General features: G+C 50.7%; 2 protein-coding genes across 2 annotated transcripts in view; both read left to right on the top strand.

The window, feature by feature from the left end:
- KRI1 (KRI1 homolog) overlaps positions 1–22,109 on the top strand; it is a 212,971-nt gene that overhangs the window by 124,126 nt on the left and 66,736 nt on the right.
- LOC115081230 (sphingosine 1-phosphate receptor 1-like) lies at positions 12,204–14,719 on the top strand. Its single transcript, XM_029585773.1, has one exon. The coding sequence runs from the start codon at positions 12,648–12,650 to the stop codon at positions 13,806–13,808; it is 1,161 nt and encodes a 386-aa protein (XP_029441633.1). The 5' UTR covers positions 12,204–12,647; the 3' UTR covers positions 13,809–14,719.

The following is a 22,109-nucleotide window of genomic DNA, read 5'->3' as shown; positions in this document are numbered from 1 at the left end:
GAATCAGTGGCGCCCCAGTACTTCTCAGAACTGGGAGGGACATGCAGGGGGCTGTGTAAAGATGATCTTATAACAGGGGGTGTTCTTATAACAGGGATCACTTCTATAGGGAGGGACATGCAGGGGGCTGTGTAAAGATGATCTTATAACAGGGGGGTGTTCTTATAACAGGGATCACTTCTATAGGGAGGGACATGCAGGGGGCTGTGTAAAGATGATCTTATAACAGGGGGGTGTTCTTATAACAGGGATCACTTCTATAGGGAGGGACATGCAGGGGGCTGTGTAAAGATGATCTTATAACAGGGGGGTGTTCTATAACAGGGATCACTTCTATAGGGAGGGACATGCAGGGGGGCTGTGTAAAGATGATCTTATAACAGGAGGGTGTTCTTATAACAGGGGTCACTTCTATAGGGAGGGACATGCAGGGGGCTGTGTAAAGATGATCTTATAACAGGGGGGTGTTCTTATACAGGGGTCACTTCTCTATAGGGAGGGACATGCAGGGGGCTGTGTACAGATGATCTTATAACAGGGGGGTGTTCTTATAACAGGGATCACTTCTATAGTGAGGGACATGTGCAGGGGGCTGTGTAAAGATGATCTTATAACAGGGGGGTGTTCTTATAACAGGGATCACTTCTATAGGGAGGGTACATGCAGGGGGGGCTGTGTAAAGATGATCTTATAACAGGGGGGTGTTCTTATAACAGGGATCACTTCTATCGGGAGGAACATGCAGGGGCTGTGTAAAGATGATCTTATAACAGGGGGGTGTTCTTATAACAGGGATCACTTCTATAGGGAGGGACATGCAGGAGGCTGTGTAAAGATGATCTTATAACAGGGGGTGTTCTTATAACAGGGATCACTTCCATAGGGAGGGACATGCAGGGCGCTGTGTAAAAATGATCTTATAACAGGGGAGTGTTTCTTATAACAGGGATCACTTCTATAGGGAGGACATGCAGGGGGCTGTGTAAAGATGATGTTATAACAGGGGGTGTTCTTATAACAGGGATCACTTCTATAGGGAGGGACATGCAGGGGGCTGTGTAAAGATGATCTTATAACAGGGGGGTGTTCTTATAACAGGGATCACTTCTATAGGGAGGAACATGCAGGGGGCTGTGTAAAGATGATCTTATAACAGGGGGGTGTTCTTATAACAGGGATCACTTCTATAGGGAGGGACATGCAGGGGGCTGTGTAAAGATGATCTTATAACAGGGGGTGATCTTATAACAGGGATCACTTCTATAGGGAGGAACATGCAGGGGGCTGTGTAAAGAGGATCTTATAACAGGGGGTGTTCTTATAACAGGGATCACTTCTATAGGGAGGGACATGCAGGGGGCTGTGTAAAGATGATCTTATAACAGGGGGTGATCTTATAACAGGGATCACTTCTATAGGGAGGAACATGCAGGGGGCTGTGTAAAGAGGATCTTATAACAGGGGGGTGTTCTTATAACAGGGATCACTTCTATAGGGAGGGACATGCAGGGGGCTGTGTAAAGAGGATCTTATAACAGGGGGTGATCTTATAACAGGGATCACTTCTATAGGGAGGGACATGCAGGGGGCTGTGTAAAGAGGATCTTATAACAGGGGGTGATCTTATAACAGGGATCACTTCTATAGGGAGGGACATGCAGGGGGCTGTGTAAAGATGATCTTATAACAGGGGGGTGTTCTTATAACAGGGATCACTTCTATAGGGAGGGACATGCAGGGGGCTGTGTAAAGAGGATCTTATAACAGGGGGTGATCTTATAACAGGGATCACTTCTATAGGGAGGGGACATGCAGGGGGCTGTGTAAAGATGATCTTATAACGGGGGGGGGGTGTTCTTATAACAGGGATCACTTCCATAGAGAGGAACATGCAGGGGGCTATGTAAAGATGATCTTATAACAGGGGGTTCTTATAACAGGGATCACTTCTATAGGGAGGGACATGCAGGGGGCTGTGTAAAGATGATCTTATAACAGGGGGGTGTTCTTATAACAGGGGTCACTTCTATAGGGAGGGACATGCAGGGGGCTGTGTAAAGATGATCTTATAACAGGGGGGTGTTCTTATAACAGGGATCACTTCTATAGGGAGGGACATGCAGGGGGCTGTGTAAAGAGGATCTTATAACAGGGGGTGATCTTATAACAGGGATCAGTTCTATAGGGAGGGACATGCAGGGGGCTGTGTAAAGATCTTATAACGGGGGGTGTTCTTATAACAGGGATCACTTCCATAGAGAGGAACATGCAGGGGGCTGTGTAAAGATGATCTTATAACAGGGGGTGTTCTTATAAAAGGGATCACTTCTATAGGGAGGGACATGCAGGGGGCTGTGTAAAGATGATCTTATAACAGGGGGGTGTTCTTATAACAGGGATCACTTCTATAGGGAGGGACATGCAGGGGGCTGTGTAAAGATGATCTTATAACAGGGGGGGTGTTCTTATAACATGGGATCACTTCTATAGGGAGGGACATGCAGGGGGCTGTGTAAAGATGATCTATAACAGGGGGTGTTCTTATAACAGGGATCACTTCTATAGGGAGGAACATGCAGGGGGCTGTGTAAGAGATCTTATAACAGGGGGGTGTTCTTATAACAGGGATCACTTCTATAGGGAGGAACATGCAGGGGGCTGTGTAAAGATGATCTTATAACAGGGGGGTGTTCTTATAACAGAGATCACTTCTATAGGGAGGGACATGCAGGGGGCTGTGTAAAGATGATCTTATAACAGGGGGGGTGTTCTTATAACAGGGATCCATAGGGGGTACACATGTTCTTATCCCTTATAACAGGGATCAGTTATGTGGAGAAGGACTCGCCGGGGGAGAGGGGGGAGAGGTCTGTAAAGATGCTGTTATGTGAGGGGGGTGCCCTTAGAAGTGATTGTAGTGGGAGAGAGAGATTTGCTCCTTTCTCCGCAGTTCTCTCATCTCAGGCTTGGCAGACGTCCCGTGAAAATGCCTTTAAAGTTGTACCGCCGGGCAGCTTCTCCTCCAACAACTGCGCCACAGCCTCCAGAGAAGCCTGACCCCAGCCACATGCCATGTCTGGAAATACCGTGAGGGAGTAAAGGGGGAGGGAAGAGGACATGTAAGGAATAACGCACCATCGTGACCCTGTGATCTTTACATCCAACCCAGAAACAGAGAGCACAAGGGCAGATAAAGCCCGTAGGGTCCATCCACGTCCCTTTCTCTCTCTGACCTGGGATAGTCCCGTACCTGTGGTGGCTTCAGCCCTGGAGCCTCTCTTTTCCGAAGAGTAGGGTTTGCCGTTTCGGTGACGTGCCCTTAACGTTTAAGTGCGTCGTTTTTCATGTTCACTGCCACGAGTCGCCATCACGCCACCCATGTCCCTGGTCACGGTCACCCCCACCTTGCAAGATACAATTAGTGACTCCCCTAACTTGCAGGTTACTTGTATTTGTTGTATTTCTTTCTGTTCGGCCAACGCTACCTCACAGATGCCAAGCTAGCAGTTTACAAACATAAACGAAATGCAATCGAAACCCTAATCAGATCGGTTGAATTTTCTGACCCCCTCGAATTTCCTACTGTACATCAGTAAATACCTTGTTAAACTCTAGAGCGACTCGGCCACTAACTCTGTAGCTGGCCCCAAAATTTGACTTGTACCTATCTTTTGCGTATAGAGATGGTTCCCTCAATCTAGCCTTTCACCCAAATCAGGTAAATCCAATGGCTGGAAAAAGGACCTCAGCGGGTTCGTTTGGAACGACAGCTAGACAGGGCTGGAAGGGGACCTTGAGACGTGCTCTAGAATCAGAGGAAGATGACGAGACCTCAGAAAGAAGCATGGAAAACTGAAGCTGGAGTGAACCTCAGGAGGTTGTCTAGAATGGGGCTGGCAGGGGTGTCTGGAATTAGGGTTTGAGGGGAAGGCCTGCCGAGAGGGACTTCAAGAAGTCATAAGAAGATCCACGCCAGGTCAGACCAAGGTCCATTCTGTCCCTGAGAATGGCCAGTCCAGGCCGCAGGTTCCCGGCAGATCCCCAATAGCTGGTCTGTTTCTTGCATCTGACTCCCAGGGATAAGCGCCGGGTCTGCCTGGTCAATGACTCTTCATGGACGTTTCCTTCAGGAACCTGTCCAATCCTCTTTTCAACCCCACTCTGTTACTTGCCTTGACCACGTCCTCCAGGAACAGATTCCATAGTAGCTTGACTGTGCCCCGAGAGAGAAAATATTTCCTACGGTTTGTTTTACATCTGCCGGTTGCTGGTTTAATGCAGTGTCCCTTGATCTTACTGTTGTTCGAAAGAGTAAATAACCGAGTCACATCTACCCGTTCTAGACCTCTCATGATCTTAAACACCTCTATCATATCCCCCCTCAGCCGTCTCTTCTCCAAGCTGAAAAGTCCTAACCTCTTTAGTCTTTCCTCATAGGGGAGCTGTTCCATCCCCTTTATCATTTTGGTTGCCCTTCTCTGTACCTTCTCCATCGCAATTATATCTTTTTTGAGATGCGGCGACCAGAATTGTACACAGTATTCAAGGTGGGGTCTCACCATGGAGGGATACAGAGGCATTATGACATTTTCCGTTTTATTCACCATTCCCTTCCTAATAATTCCCAACGATCTGTTTGCTTTTTTTGACTGAAGATCTTACGGTATTGTCCACAAAGGCAGCCGAGGTCCTTCTCCTGGGTGGTAACTTCTAACCCAGCAGCTTGCGCCTGTAACTGGTAATATTTTTTTCCCCATGTGCATTGCTTTGCACTTGTCCACATTAAATCGCATGAGCCTAGCAAGCTCCTTCTGCAGTTCTTCACTCTCCGCTGCTGTTTTAAGGGCTCAGAAAACAATTTTGTGTCCTCTGCAAATCCGGTCGCCTCACTTCGTCGTCGTTCCTTCCTCCAGAACATGCTAAATAGCCCGGGTCCCGGTGCAGACCCCCCCCCGGGGCACTCCGCTAACGACCCTGCTCCGTTTGGAAAACTGACCGTTCGGCGCCCCTACGCGCTATTCTCTGTCTTTCATCCTGTTACCGGTCCACAATTGGACGCTGCCTCCGATCCCATGACCTTCCAGTTTCCCGAGGCGTCTCTCAAGGGGGAGCTTTGTCAAATACTTTCTGAAAAATCCAAATACGCCGCATCAACCGGCTCATCTTCGTCCAAATGTTTATTTACATCCTCAAAACAAAAAAAAAAAACCAAAAAACCCCTAGTAATTTGGGAAGGCAAGACTTCCCTTGGCAGAAGCCGTGTTGGCGCACTCCATTAAATCGTGTTTATCTATGTGGCCAGTAGTTGTGTTTTTTAAGAATAGCTTTGACCGTCTTTTTTCCCAGCACTAACGTCGGGCCCGGCCAGATTTCCCAGGAAGCCTTTTTAAAAATTGGCATCGTTATTGGCCACCCTCCCTAGCCGTTTTAAACGATATAGGTTGCAAGCTTCCGGAAGCGGGCCTGCAGTTTCGTTTCTGAGTGACTTTAGAACTCTGGGGTGAACACCGTCCGGCCCCGGTGATTTGTCATTCTTTAGTTTTCTCAGTCCGAGTTGTTACATCCTCCGGTTTCACACGGATTCCATCTGCTCATCCAGCGTTATAAAGCAAAATAGGCCCGAGAGGAACTGCAGGAAGCAACCTTCTTCATCTTCCCCCCCCCCGCCTCCTGTCAGGATCCGTACGTAACCCCAGCTGGGGTACAGGTGCCGAGGGGGCTTCCAAACTTGCACTGGAGAGAGGGCTCTGAGGGAGGGGGCGGAGGACGTTCACGGTCCTGTCTGCCCCGGCCCGGGTTCTGGCCTGCAGTTGTCGCCGCCCTTGTGGCGGCATCTCCCATCCACTGGCCCCCTGTGGCCTATCTGCTCTCTCTCACCTAGCCCCCTCTCCCCCCCCCCCCCCCCCAACCTCTCTCTTGGTATCCGCTTCCTTCTCTGCCCCTTTCTCCGGCGTCCTCACTACTTTTCTGTGCGGGTGACTTCCAGTTTCTGTCGTCCCCCCCCCACCCCCTGACATTTCTGGCAGGTGCCCAGCACTGTGCAGGACGGAGCTGTAGGGCGTCGCCTCCGCAGGCCCTGATTCATCAGAATCCGGAGGAGAGAGGCTTCAGTGATTCACAGGCGGAGGGCGTGATCTGCTGTCACTTCAGACTTTCCCCCCCGGGGTCCAGTACCGACCCACCAGCTGAGGGAGGCTCTGATCACAGGGGAGGGGGGGGAACAGGACGCTCAGGGCTCTCCCCAGCCCCCATCACTCGGGGGTATCACGGATTCTGCAGGCACCACTGAGGGACATGCAGGAGGCTGTGTAAAGATGATCTTATAACAGGGGGTGTTCTTATAACAGGGGTCACTTCTATAGGGAGGACATGCAGGGAGGCTGTGTAAAGATGATCTTATAACAGGGGGTGTTCTTATAACAGGGGTCACTTCTATAGGGAGGACATGCAGGGAGGCTGTGTAAAGATGATCTTATAACAGGGGGTGTTCTTATAACAGGGATCACTTCATAGGGAGGACATGCAGGGGGCTGTGTAAAGATGATCTTATAACAGGGGATGTTCTTATAACAGGGGTCACTTCTATAGGGAGGGACATGCAGGGGCTGTGTAAAGATGATCTTATAACAGGGATCACTTCTATAGGGAGGGACATGCAGGGTGCTGTGTAAAGATGATCTTATAACAGGTGGGTGTTCTTATAACAGGGATCACTTCTATAGGGAGGACATGCAGGGGGCTGTGTAAAGATGATCTTATAACAGGGGATGTTCTTATAACAGGGGTCACTTCTATAGGGAGGGACATGCAGGGGCTGTGTAAAGATGATCTTATAACAGGGGGGTGTTCTTATAACAGGGATCACTTCTATAGGGAGGGACATGCAGGGGCTGTGTAAAGATGATCTTATAACAGGGGGGTGTTCTTATAACAGGGATCACTTCTATAGGGAGGGACATGCAGGGGCTGTGTAAAGATGATCTTATAACAGGGGGTGTTCTTATAACAGGGGTCACTTCTATAGGGAGGGACATGCAGGGGAGCTGTGTAAAGATGATCTTATAACAGGGGGGTGTTCTTATAACAGGGATCACTTCTATAGGGAGGGACATGCAGGGGGCTGTGTAAAGATGATCTTATAACAGGGGGTGTTCTTATAACAGGGATCACTTCTATAGGGAGGGACATGCAGGGGCTGTGTAAAGATGATCTTATAACAGGGATCACTTCTATAGGGAGGGACATGCAGGGGCTGTGTAAAGATGATCTTATAACAGGGGGTGTTCTTATAACAGGGATCACTTCTATCAGGAGGGACATGCAGGGGGCTGTGTAAAGATGATCTTATAACAGGGGGTGTTCTTATAACAGGGATCACTTCTATAGGGAGGGACATGCAGGGGGCTGTGTAAAGATGATCTTATAACAGGGGGTGTTCTTATAACAGGGATCACTTCTATAGGGAGGGACATGCAGGGGCTGTGTAAAGATGATCTTATAACAGGAGGTGTTCTTATAACAGGGATCACTTCTATAGGGAGGGACATGCAGGGGGCTGTGTAAAGATGATCTTATAACAGGGGGGTGTTCTTATATCAGGGATCACTTCTATAGGGAGGGACATGCAGGGGGCTGTGTAAAGATGATCTTATAACAGGGGGGTGTTCTTATAACAGGGATCACTTCTATAGGGAGGACATGCAGGGGGCTGTGTAAAGATGATTTTATAACAGGGATCACTTCTATAGGGAGGGACATGCAGGGCGCTGTGTAAAGATGATCTTATAACAGGTGGGTGTTCTTATAACAGGGATCACTTCTATAGGGAGGACATGCAGGGGGCTGTGTAAAGATGATCTTATAACAGGGGATGTTCTTATAACAGGGGTCACTTCTATAGGGAGGACATGCAGGGAGGCTGTGTAAAGATGATCTTATAACAGGGGTCACTTCTATAGGGAGGACATGCAGGGAGGCTGTGTAAAGATGATCTTATAACAGGGGGTGTTCTTATAACAGGGATCACTTCTATAGGGAGGGACATGCAGGGGGCTGTGTAAAGAGGATCTTATAACAGGGGGTGTTCTTATAACAGGGATCACTTCTATAGGGAGGGACATGCAGGGGGCTGTGTAAAGATGATCTTATAACAGGGGATGTTCTTATAACAGGGGTCACTTCTATAGGGAGGACATGCAGGGAGGCTGTGTAAAGATGATCTTATAACAGGGGGTGTTCTTATAACAGGGGTCACTTCTATAGGGAGGACATGCAGGGAGGCTGTGTAAAGATGATCTTATAACAGGGGTCACTTCTATAGGGAGGACATGCAGGGAGGCTGTGTAAAGATGATCTTATAACAGGGGGTGTTCTTATAACAGGGATCACTTCTATAGGGAGGGACATGCAGGGGGCTGTGTAAAGAGGATCTTATAACAGGGGGTGTTCTTATAACAGGGATCACTTCTATAGGGAGGGACATGCAGGGGCTGTGTAAAGATGATCTTATAACAGGTGGGTGTTCTTATAACAGGGATCACTTCTATAGGGAGGACATGCAGGGGGCTGTGTAAAGATGATCTTATAACAGGGATCACTTCTATAGGGAGGGACATGCAGGGAGGCTGTGTAAAGATGATCTTATAACAGGGGGTGTTCTTATAACAGGGATCACTTCTATAGGGAGGGACATGCAGGGGGCTGTGTAAAGAGGATCTTATAACAGGGGGTGTTCTTATAACAGGGATCACTTCTATAGGGAGGGACATGCAGGGGCTGTGTAAAGATGATCTTATAACAGGGATCACTTCTATAGGGAGGGACATGCAGGGGGCTGTGTAAAGATGATCTTATAACAGGGGATGTTCTTATAACAGGGATCCCTTCTATAGGGAGGGACATGCAGGGGGCTGTGTAAAGATGATCTTATAACAGGGGATGTTCTTATAACAGGGATCACTTCTATAGGGAGGGACATGCAGGGGGCTGTGTAAAGATGATCTTATAACAGGTGGGTGTTCTTATAACAGGGATCACTTCTATAGGGAGGGACATGCAGGGGGCTGTGTAAAGAGGATCTTATAACAGGGGGTGTTCTTATAACAGGGATCACTTCTATAGGGAGGACATGCAGGGAGGCTGTGTAAAGATGATCTTATAACAGGGGGGTGTTCTTATAACAGGGATCACTTCTATAGGGAGGAACATGCAGGGGGCTGTGTAAAGATGATCTTATAACAGGGGGGTGTTCTTATAACAGGGATCACTTCTATAGGGAGGGACATGCAGGGGATGTGTAAAGATGATCTATAACAGGGGGTGTTCTTATAACAGGGATCACTTCTATAGGGAGGACATGCAGGGAGGCTGTGTAAAGATGATCTTATAACAGGGGGGTGTTCTTATAACAGGGATCACTTCTATAGGGAGGAACATGCAGGGGGCTGTGTAAAGATGATCTTATAACAGGGGGGTGTTCTTATAACAGGGATCACTTCTATAGGGAGGGACATGCAGGGGCTGTGTAAAGATGATCTTATAACAGGTGGGTGTTCTTATAACAGGGATCACTTCTATAGGGAGGGACATGCAGGGGCTGTGTAAAGATGATCTTATAACAGGGGGTGTTCTTATAACAGGGATCACTTCTATAGGGAGGACATGCAGGGAGGCTGTGTAAAGATGATCTTATAACAGGGGGGTGTTCTTATAACAGGGATCACTTCTATAGGGAGGAACATGCAGGGGGCTGTGAAAAGATGATCTTATAACAGGGGGGTGTTCTTATAACAGGGATCACTTCTATAGGGAGGGACATGCAGGGGCTGTGTAAAGATGATCTTATAACAGGGGATGTTCTTATAACAGGGATCACTTCTATAGGGAGGGACATGCAGGGGCTGTGTAAAGATGATCTTATAACAGGGGGGTGTTCTTATAACAGGGGTCACTTCTATAGGGAGGGACATGCAGGGGGCTGTGTAAAGATGATCTTATAACAGGGGGTGTTCTTATAACAGGGATCACTTCTATAGGGAGGGACATGCAGGGCGCTGTGTAAAGATGATCTTATAACAGGGGGTGTTCTTATAACAGGGGTCACTTCTATAGGGAGGACATGCAGGGAGGCTGTGTAAAGATGATCTTATAACAGGGATCACTTCTATAGGGAGGGACATGCAGGGGCTGTGTAAAGATGATCTTATAACAGGGGGTGTTCTTATAACAGGGATCACTTCTATAAGGAGGGACATGCAGGGGGCTGTGTAAAGATGATCTTATAACAGGGGGTGTTCTTATAACAGGGATCACTTCTATAAGGAGGGACATGCAGGGCGCTGTGTAAAGATGATCTTATAACAGGGGGGTGTTCTTATAACAGGGATCACTTCTATAAGGAGGGACATGCAGGGGGCTGTGTAAAGATGATCTTATAACAGGGGTCCCTTTTATAAGGAGGGACACAGGGAGGGGTGGGGGCTGTGCCCGGTTATTACCACCGTAGAGCCGGGACCTGGAGCAGGATTGGCTCAGAGGGGCAGGGCGGGAGGTCCTGAGGGGTCCGGTGCACCCCCGGGACAGCGCTGGCCCCTGCGGGACTCTCCTGCTGCTGCTGTGACTGTCGGGCTGGGAGGATGTGTGGGGGGCGGGCATCCTCTGCCTGCCACCCTGTGCCTCCGGCTGTGGTCGCCTGCAGCGCCAGCAGGTTTTTCTGAATGTCTGCCTCCGAAAGTCAGCGCGGTTAGCGTTGTGAGGTTCCCGGACGGGTCTAGGGGGGCAGCTTGCAGCCGCCTCCCTGATGCAGCTTGCACCGCAGAAAGTTATTGTTTTAAATCATTTGCGTGACAGCTGCAACAGACAAAGCCATTAAGATCCTCCTACCCTACCCTCAGTGCTCCGATATTTAGCAGACTTCTGAGAAGAAAGAAAGTGGGTTAATTTTTCCCAAGCCCACAGATCTTCCATCAGAACCCCGTGCAGGCGTCACACTGATACACATAAAGCATGAATACAGCACAGACAGCTGAAGAGCGGATCTTCATTAGAGCCCCATGCAGGCGTCACACTGATACACATAAAGCATGAATACAGCACAGACAGCTGAAGAGCGGATCTTCATTAGAGCCCCATGCAGGCATCACACTGATACACGTAAAGCATGAATACAGCACAGACGGCTGAAGAGCAGATCTTCATCAGAGCCCCATGCAGGGTCACACTGATACACGTAAAGCATGAATACAGCACAGACAGCTGAAGAGCGGATCTTCATCAGAGCCCCATGCAGGCGTCACACTGATACACGTAAAGCATGAATACAGCACAGACGGCTGAAGAGCAGATCTTCATCAGAGCCCCATGCAGGGTCACACTGATACACGTAAAGCATGAATACAGCACAGACAGCTGAAGAGCGGATCTTCATTAGAGCCCCATGCAGGCATCACACTGATACACGTAAAGCATGAATACAGCACAGACGGCTGAAGAGCAGATCTTCATCAGAGCCCCATGCAGGCGTCACACTGATACACATAAAGCATGAATACAGCACAGACAGCTGAAGAGCAGATCTTCTTCAGAGTCCCATGCAGGCATCATACTGATACATGTAAAGCATGAATACAGCACAGACAACTGAAGAGCAGATCTTCATCAGAGCCCCATGCAGGCATCACACCGATACACGTAAAGCATGAATACAGCACAGACAGCTGAAGAGCAGATCTTCATCAGAGCCCCGTGCAGGCATCACACGGATACACATAAAGCATGAATACAGCACAGACAGCTGAAAAACGGACTAAGGGAGGGAGGTTATTATAAGCAAAGGATGTGCCCATAATGAAAGATGCTCACCTTTTATTCACCATGTCCTTCTCCTCCCCCCTCCCAAAAAAATGAATAGCTCCAAAAACAGAGACAAAATTAAAGGAGAATAAGGCATAAGACCAGAGGATGAAAGGATGGGGGGGCCATGAAAGCAAACCCTGTAAATGTTGCTGGGTTGAACGTGGAGAACCCCCTCCGACCTGGTCTGAACCCCGGCTGAAAACTGTGAAATGTACGATTCGAATTTATCGGGGTTGAGCGAGGGGACGACATCAGTCTTTGCTTTCTCTTGTGTGTTTGGGCATTTACATTCTTCATAAATTTACTAATCCGTTGGGGTTTTGTTTTTTTTTCCCTCCTCTTTCCCCCCGCCCCCCTCCCCTCTTCAGATCTGCTGCTCCCCGAACAAGATTCCCTGGACTGGAATCCATCTCCCCGAGGAGCTGCAGCGCCACCTGCTGGATGAACTCCTGAACAGCAGCTGGACGCACAGGCCCTCCTCGCCCCCCCCCCTCCTCCTCTCCGCGGATCCCCATCAAACATCTGTTCAGGAGAGCGGGAAACTACCCCCCTCCCTGTACCCACCACCCCGATCATCTGTGGCAAGGGAACGCTTTACAAGAAGCCTTGAACCGACTCGAGAGCAACGCAAAACGATCCTCGCCTTCCCCCCCCCCCCCTCTCCATACTTCTGAGAAGGCGACGCGCCTGGGGTGGGAGCGGGTGGGGGTCTCCTCCTTCCCGTCACGCGCATCCTTCACTGGCAACATGTAGGTGTGCGCGGGAGCCCGGGAGGCCGCCTCGGGAGGTGCGTCATGGAGCTCATCACGGGGGCGTCCCCGCCGAACCGGCTGGTGCGCATCTTCCGGGAGTACCACAACAACGAGGTCATCACGCTCCACTACAACTACACGGGCAAGCTGGCCACCAGCCGCTACAAGGGGGGGCTGAAGGCCGAGGCCGTGCTCTTCCTCGTGGTCTGCCTCCTCATCGTCCTGGAGAACCTGGTCGTGCTCCTGGCCATCTGGCGGAACAAGAAGTTCCACGCGCCCATGTACTACCTGCTGGGGAACCTGACCTTGTCTGACCTGCTGGCCGGCATAGCCTACACGGTCAACATCATCATGTCCGGGGCCAACACGCTGAGGCTGACGCCGGTGATGTGGTTCATCCGGGAGGGGGGCGTCTTTGTCACCCTGGCGGCCTCCGTCCTGAGCCTCTTGGCTATCGCCATCGAGAGGCACATCACCATGGTGCGCATGAAGCTGTACCACAAGGACAAGAAGGGCAGGATGTTCCTGCTCGTCGGCGCCAGCTGGGTGGCCTCCGTCTTCCTGGGCGTCCTGCCCATCCTGGGCTGGAACTGCATCCGGAACCTCCCGGAGTGCTCCACCATCCTGCCGCTCTACTCCAAGAACTACGTCCTCTTCTGCATAACGGTCTTCCTCGCCATCCTGGTCTCCATCGTGGCGCTCTACATCCGCATCTACCGCCTCGTCAAGCTCAACAGCCAGCGCCTGGGCACTCTGCGCAAGGGCGCCCTGAGGAAGTCCCAGAAGTACCTGGCCCTCCTGAAGACCGTCACCATCGTGGTGGGCACCTTCATCGCCTGCTGGCTGCCCCTCTTCTTCCTCCTGCTCTTTGACATCTCCTGCGAGGTGCAGACCTGCTCCATCCTCTTCAAGGCCGACTACTTCCTGGGCTTGGCCATGATCAACTCGCTGCTCAACCCCATCATCTACACCCTGACCAGCAAGGACATGAGGAGGGCCATCCTGAGGCTGCTGTGCTGCTGGTGCCTGGCCCCCGGAAACGGCTGGGGCAAACGCTTAGGGATCGCCCACATCTTGGAGTGCAGCACCAGTAAGTCGGAGAAGTCCTCCCACAAGCACGATGGCCTGGAAACCACGGTGTCCACTGGAAATGCCACTCCCACCCCTGTCAAAGCCCTAATGCCCAAGGCCTCTGATTATTGAGCCAGGGCGGTGCTTGCCCCCCTATCTTAGGTTCTCCCTGTGTGTTGAGGTGTGGTTCCCGTTGACCTGAAAGTTGGTGGAATAGCAGAGCAGGTGGAGGCTCGTGAACCTTCTACCCTTCTATGGAATCTGGGGCAGACTCCTCAACGAACTTAAGACGCCAACGATGTCCAAGCGAACGATGCACGTGAGGATAATGATGAGGAGAAGGCAGATAGCTTTCACGGTTAAGTCTCCTTTGGTGGGACTCTTGAGGATGAGGCTGCAAGCTGGCGGCTGGGTCTGGTGGGAAGGAAAATCGTTTTGGTTCTTTCCAGACTCGGCACTTGAAAAGCTCAAAGGCCACCTCAGGGAGACCCGCAGGGTGGTCCTCGGGGCTGCCCGTGCAACCAAGCCCCGAAGGGAAACTTCCAAGCCAATCCGGGTTTGCTTTTTCTAGGCTCCTGAACCCCATCGCGCAGTGCATTCTGGACTCCGTAGTGCCGAGCAGGGACTACAAAGAAAGACCGTGCAACGGGATGCTAAGTTCAAACACCTGGACTTGCCAAACGTCTCCCTCAAGGAACCTGCGTCGCTCAGCAGCTCCACCCATTGAATCAAGAGAAGTCAGCCACCTAGAGACACTCCCTGGCAAGGTGGCTACCCCTGAAGAAAACTGCAGCCAGTTGAGAGGGATATAATGATGTATGTGTGTTTATGTCTACATGTGACAGTGTGTGTGTTGGAGTATGTCTCTCTGTGTGCGTGTCTGATTATGTCTGCATGTGACTGTGTGTATACTGTGTCTCTCTCTAAGAACATAAGATTTGCCAAACTGGGTGAGACCAAGGGTCCATCAAGCCCAGCAGCCTGTTTCCAGCAGAGGCCAATCCAGCTCACAAGTGCCTGGCAGGATCCCAAGGGGTAGAGAAATTCCAAGCTGCTTATCCCGAGAATAAGCTGTGGATTTCTGCAACTTTACATTAATAATGGTTAATGGACTTTTCTGAGTATGGACAGGAATAATGGTTAATGGACTTTTCCTCCAGGAACTTGTCCAAACCTTTTTTTAAATGCAGCTACACCAACAGCTTTCACCACATCCTCTGGCAATGAATTTCAGAGCTTAATTACGCATTGAGTAATCAGTAACTTCACGGTGTCCCCTGGTCTTTGGACTTCTGGAAAGAGTAAACAACTGATTAACATTTACTCATTCCATGCCACTCATTATTTTACAGACCTCTATCGTATCCCCCCTCAGCCGTCTCTTCTCCAAGCTGAACAGCCCTCACCTCTTCAGCCTTTCCTCATAGAGGAGCTGTTCCATCCCCTTTATCATCTTGGTCACCCTCCTCTGTACCTTTTCTAATTCTGCTCTATCTTTCTTGAGATTTGGTGACCAGAACTTCACACAGGACTCAGGATGAGGTTGCACCATGGAGCGATACGGAGGCATTGTGTGTGTGCACGTATCTGTTTTATATATGAATGTTACATGTGCATGTCTGTGTGTGTGCACTGTGTGCGTGTCTCTGTGTGTGTGCACGTGTCTGTTTTATATATGAATGTTACATGTGCACGTCTGTGTGTGTGCACTGTGTGCGTGTCTCTCTGTGTGTGCACGTGTCTGTTTTATATATGAATGTTACATGTGCATGTCTGTGTGTGTGCACTGTGTGCGTGTCTCTGTGTGTGTGCACGTATCTGTTTTATATACGAATGTTACATGTGCACGTCTGTGTGTGTGCACTGTGTGCGTGTCTCTCTGTGTGTGCACGTGTCTGTTTTATATACGAATGTTACATGTGCACGCCTGTGTGTGTGCACTGTGTGCGTGTCTCTCTGTGTGTGCACGTGTCTGTTTTATATACGAATGTTACACGTGCACGCCTGTGTGTGTGCACTGTGTGCACGTGTCTGTTTTATATACGAATGTTACATGTGCACGCCTGTGTGTGTGCACTGTGTGCGTGTCTCTGTGTGTGTGCGCTGTGTGCGTGTCTCTGTGTGTGTGCACGTGTCTGTTTTATATACGAATGTTACATGTGCATGTCTGTGTGTGTGCACTGTGTGCGTGTCTCTGTGTGTGTGTCTCTGTGTGTGCGTGCATGTGTCAGCAATTCAGAAGCATTATCACTGCGCTCACAGAGAGGAGAGAGCCAGGGCGGGAGCTGGTCCGTGGGTCACTTTGTGAATACGTGTAATATAGCCGTCTGCTGTAAATGTGTGAAAAACAAAACACGAATTAATTAAATTAAGAGCCTTTTCTGTTAGAGTTGTTTTTTTTTTTTTTTAAATAACTTTAATAAATAAAAAAATGACCGTATTTTCAGCTTCTTTTATTTGGGTGGGAAGAGCAGTTTCCCCCTATTTTCCCCTCTCTTCCACTGATGACCTGCAGTAGCCTTTCAAGGGCCCGGGTGACCACTTCACTCCAGGTGCGGTGAGAAGGCTGATGGTTCGCGTTTCTCCCCTCAGCCTGTTGGGAAGAGTATTTCTGAATTTCTTAAGATGAAAATCGGTGAGTAAACATTCAGAACTACGTCTCCCAGTATGCACCTGGGCAAAGCCAGGACCGGATGAGCTTGCTCGGTGGAGCAGGGAAGAGGGGGCAACCCTGAGAAGTCCAAGGGCCGGGACAAGGACCTCTAGTCACTAGGGAACACTCAGTCCTCCTGCACAGTCACTGCAGCTTCCTGGCAGGTATCAGAGGGGGGGGGGGGGGGACACTGTCCTTCCATGCAGAGCCCCCATCCCGATTATCAAAATGCAGATAAAGACAGCCAGGCCTATGGAGTGTCCACTCATTCTCCACAGCAGACCCTACCTGATCCCAGGCTTTACCCCTCACTCCCTCACAGCTAAGGATCCTCTGTGCTTATCCCAGGCTTTACCTCTCACTCCCTCACAGCTAAGGATCCTCTGTGCTTATCCCAGGCTTTACCTCTCACTCCCTCTCACAGCTAAAGATCCTCTGTGCTTATCCCAGGCTTTACCCCTCACTCCCTCACAGCTAAGGATCCTCTGTGCTTATCCCAGGCTTTACCCCTCACTCCCTCACAGCTAAGGATCCTCTGTGCTTATCCCAGGCTTTACCTCTCACTCCCTCACAGCTAAGGATCCTCTGTGCTTATCCCAGGCTTTACCCCTCACTCCCCCACAGCTAAGGATCCTCTGTGCTTATCCCAGGCTTTACCCCTCACAGCTAAGGATCCTCTGTGCTTATCCCAGGCTTTACCCCTCACTCCCCCACAGCTAAGGATCCTCTGTGCTTATCCCAGGCTTTACCCCTCACTCCCTCACAGCTAAGGATCCTCTGTGCTTATCCCAGGCTTTACCTCTCACTCCCCCCACAGCTAAGGATCCTCTGTGCTTATCCCAGGCTTTACCCCCTCACTCCCTCACAGCTAAGGATCCTCTGTGCTTATCCCAGGCTTTACCCCTCACTCCCTCACAGCTAAGGATCCTCTGTGCTTATCCCAGGCTTTACCTCTCACTCCCTCACAGCTAAGGATCCTCTGTGCTTATCCCAGGCTTTACCTCTCACTCCCTCACAGCTAAGGATCCTCTGTGCTTATCCCAGGCTTTACCCCCTCACTCCCTCACAGCTAAGGATCCTCTGTGCTTATCCCAGGCTTTACCCCTCACTCCCTCACAGCTAAGGATCCTCTGTGCTTATCCCAGGCTTTACCCCTCACTCCCTCACAGCTAAGGATCCTCTGTGCTTATCCCAGGCTTTACCCCTCACTCCCTCACAGCTAAGGATCCTCTGTGCTTATCCCAGGCTTTACCCCTCACTCCCTCACAGCTAAGGATCCTCTGTGCTTATCCCAGGCTTTACCCCTCACTCCCTCACAGCTAAGGATCCTCTGTGCTTATCCCAGGCTTTACCTCTCACTCCCTCACAGCTAAGGATCCTCTGTGCTTATCCCAGGCTTTACCTCTCACTCCCTCACAGCTAAGGATCCTCTGTGCTTATCCCAGGCTTTACCCCTCACTCCCCCCACAGCTAAGGATCCTCTGTGCTTATCCCAGGCTTTACCCCTCACTCCCTCCCACAGCTAAGGATCCTCTGTGCTTATCCCAGGCTTTACCCCTCACTCCCTCACAGCTAAGGATCCTCTGTGCTTATCCCAGGCTTTACCTCTCACTCCCCCACAGCTAAGGATCCTCTGTGCTTATCCCAGGCTTTACCCCTCACTCCCCCCACAGCTAAGGATCCTCTGTGCTTATCCCAGGCTTTACCCCTCACTCCCTCCCACAGCTAAGGATACTCTGTGCTTATCCCAGGCTTTACCCCTCACTCCCCCACAGCTAAGGATCCTCTGTGCTTATCCCAGGCTTTACCTCTCACTCCCTCACAGCTAAGGATCCTCTGTGCTTATCCCAGGCTTTACCCCTCACTCCCTCACAGCTAAGGATCCTCTGTGCTTATCCCAGGCTTTACCTCTCACTCCCTCACAGCTAAGGATCCTCTGTGCTTATCCCAGGCTTTACCCCTCACTCCCTCACAGCTAAGGATCCTCTGTGCTTATCCCAGGCTTTACCTCTCACTCCCCCACAGCTAAGGATCCTCTGTGCTTATCCCAGGCTTTACCCCTCACTCCCTCCCACAGCTAAGGATCCTCTGTGCTTATCCCAGGCTTTACCCCTCACTCCCCCACAGCTAAGGATCCTCTGTGCTTATCCCAGGCTTTACCTCTCACTCCCTCACAGCTAAGGATCCTCTGTGCTTATCCCAGGCTTTACCCCTCACTCCCCCACAGCTAAGGATCCTCTGTGCTTATCCCAGGCTTTACCCCTCACTCCCCCACAGCTAAGGATCCTCTGTGCTTATCCCAGGCTTTACCCCTCACTCCCTCACAGCTAAGGATCCTCTGTGCTTATCCCAGGCTTTACCCCCTCACTCCCTCACAGCTAAGGATCCTCTGTGCTTATCCCAGGCTTTACCTCTCACTCCCTCACAGCTAAGGATCCTCTGTGCTTATCCCAGGCTTTACCCCTCACTCCCTCACAGCTAAGGATCCTCTGTGCTTATCCCAGGCTTTACCCCTCACTCCCCCACAGCTAAGGATCCTCTGTGCTTATCCCAGGCTTTACCTCTCACTCCCCCACAGCTAAGGATCCTCTGTGCTTATCCCAGGCTTTACCCCTCACTCCCCCACAGCTAAGGATCCTCTGTGCTTATCCCGGGCTTTACACCTCACTCCCCCACAGCTAAGGATCCTCTGTGCTTATCCCAGGCTTTACCCCTCACTCCCTCACAGCTAAGGATCCTCTGTGCTTATCCCAGGCTTTACCCCTCACTCCCCCACAGCTAAGGATCCTCTGTGCTTATCCCAGGCTTTACCCCTCACTCCCTCACAGCTAAGGATCCTCTGTGCTTATCCCAGGCTTTACCCCTCACTCCCCCACAGCTAAGGATCCTCTGTGCTTATCCCCGGCTTTACCCCTCACTCCCCCACAGCTAAGGATCCTCTGTGCTTATCCCAGGCTTTACCCCTCACTCCCTCACAGCTAAGGATCCCCTGTGCTTATCCCAGGCTTTACCCCTCACTCCCCCACAGCTAAGGATCCTCTGTGCTTATCCCAGGCTTTACCTCTCACTCCCTCACAGCTAAGGATCCTCTGTGCTTATCCCAGGCTTCACCCCTCACTCCCTGACAGCTAAGGATCCTCTGTGCATATCCCAGGCTTTACCCCTCACTCCCCCACAGCTAAGGATCCTCTGTGCTTATCCCAGGCTTTACCCCTCACTCCCCCACAGCTAAGGATCCTCTGTGCTTATCCCAGGCTTTACCTCTCACTCCCTCACAGCTAAGGATCCTCTGTGCTTATCCCAGGCTTTACCCCTCACTCCCCCACAGCTAAGGATCCTCTGTGCTTATCCCAGGCTTTACCCCTCACTCCCTCACAGCTAAGGATCCTCTGTGCTTATCCCAGGCTTTACCCCTCACTCCCTCACAGCTAAGGATCCTCTGTGCTTATCCCAGGCTTTACCCCTCACTCCCCCACAGCTAAGGATCCTCTGTGCTTATCCCAGGCTTTACCCCTCACTCCCTCACAGCTAAGGATCCTCTGTGCTTATCCCAGGCTTTACCCCTCACTCCCTCACAGCTAAGGATCCTCTGTGCTTATCCCAGGCTTTACCCCTCACTCCCTCACAGCTAAGGATCCTCTGTGCTTATCCCAGGCTTTACCCCTCACTCCCTCACAGCTAAGGATCCTCTGTGCTTATCCCAGGCTTTACCCCTCACTCCCTCACAGCTAAGGATCCTCTGTGCTTATCCCAGGCTTTACCCCTCACTCCCTCACAGCTAAGGATCCTCTGTGCTTATCCCAGGCTTTACCTCTCACTCCCTCACAGCTAAGGATCCTCTGTGCTTATCCCAGGCTTTACCCCTCAATCCCTCACAGCTAAGGATCCTCTGTGCATATCCCAGGCTTTACCCCTCACTCCCTCACAGCTAAGGATCCTCTGTGCATATCCCAGGCTTTACCCCCGATCTCTGGAGGCTAGAGTAGCAGACTTGGAGGAGCTGAGGGAGACAGAGAGGTTCTTCTGGCCTGGTTTTGGCCTCTTTTGGAAACAGGATGCTGGGCTTGATGGGACCCTGGGTCTTACCCAGCATGGCAATTTCTTATGTAGGCCGTGACTGATGCATCCCTGATGAGAGATGGCTGAGAAGGCTTAACGCGATGCGTCCTTGAGGAGGAGAGCTTACAGAAAGGTACGCTGGTGCTGGTGTAGGGCCATGGGACACTGAGGTAATGCCGTGTTTATCAGGCGTCAGTCCCCAGAGCCTGCGCTCAGCTTGGCATCCTGAGACGAGCGCACAGCTAGAGCCAGACAAAGAGAGAACGCTTCACTCCCTGGCCCCAGAAAGCCGGTCCAATGATGGCTGGGAAGGGATGCTTCCAGCTGGTGCTTACAGAACGAGGACGAGGTGAGTGAGGGGGAGAAGGGGGCGTTACTCTCCCTAGTGTGATCGAAATACCACTTTCTAGTGGCGATAAACCCGAGTGATATATACCGAGGCAGTCGTGAAACACAGCAATTCAGACGTTAAGATATAGTGGCACTGACGTGAGATGCACTAGCACAGCACAGCACAGCACTAGCACAGAGGATCTATCTAAAGTTCGATGAAGTAACGGAGGGGGGTGACATATTGAGAGTTGCACTGTGAGGGAGCAGGGTGAAAGACAGTGTGAGATATCGTGAGTTGCATTAGGACGGAGATGGCTGAAACAGTGCAAGATGTGAGAGACACTGTGAGATGCACTAAGAAGGAGTTGGGTGAGAGACTGAGATGCACTAGCTTGGGGTGAGATATCATGAGTTGCACTAGGAGATGCCTGAAACAGTGCAAGATGTGAGAGACACTGTGAGATGCACTAAGAAGGAGTTGGGTGAGAGACTGAGATGCACTAGCTTGGGGTGAGATATCATGAGTTGCACTAGGAGATGCCTGAAACAGTGCAAGATGTGAGAGACACTGAGATGTACTAGGAGGGAGTTGGGTAAGAGACAGTGTGAGGTACCCTAGATGGGAGATGAGTAAGACATTGTGGTACACTAGGTGGTAGTTGGGTGAGAGTCTTAGGTGTCAGTTGGGTAAGTGAGGTGCACTAGGTGGGAGTTGGGTGAGTATGATTCACTAGGATGGTGTTGGGTGAGAGACGGCGAGATGCACTAGGGGAGAGTTGGGTGAGAATGTGAGATGCACTAGGTTGGAGTTGGGTGAGATACACTGCAAGCTGCACTAGGAGGGAGTTGACTGTGAGTGTGATTCACTAAGAGGGAGTTGGCCGAGAGTACGAGATGCAGTAGGAGGGAGTTGGGTGAGAGACAGTGTGAGGTACCCTAGATGGGAGTTGAGTAAGCGACATTGTGGTTCACTAGGTGGAGGTTGAGTGAGAGATAGTGTGAACTGCACTAGGTGGTAGTTGGGTGAGAGAGTATTAGGTGTGAGTTGGGTAAGTGTGAGATGCACTAGGTGGGAGATGAAAGTGTGATTCACTAGGATGGAGTTGGGCGAGAGACGGCGAGATGCACTAGGAGAGTTGAGTGATAGTGAGCGCTGCACTAGGAGGGAGCTGGGAGAGCGTGATTCACGAGGAGGAAGTTGGGCAAAAGACAGTGCGAGATGCACTAGGAGGGAGTTGGGTGAGAGACTGAGATGCACTAGGAGACCTGAGTGATAGTGTGAGCTGCACTAGGTAGGAGTTGGGTGAGATGCACTAGGTGGGAGTTGAAAGTGTGATTCACTAGGAGGGTGTTGGGGAGAGACAGTGTGAGATGCACGAGGAGGGAGT

This window comes from Rhinatrema bivittatum, chromosome 19, assembly GCF_901001135.1.
Source record: "Rhinatrema bivittatum chromosome 19, aRhiBiv1.1, whole genome shotgun sequence".
Classification (NCBI taxonomy): Eukaryota; Metazoa; Chordata; class Amphibia; order Gymnophiona; family Rhinatrematidae; genus Rhinatrema; species Rhinatrema bivittatum.
This window is presented reverse-complemented; position numbering and strand designations above follow the sequence as displayed.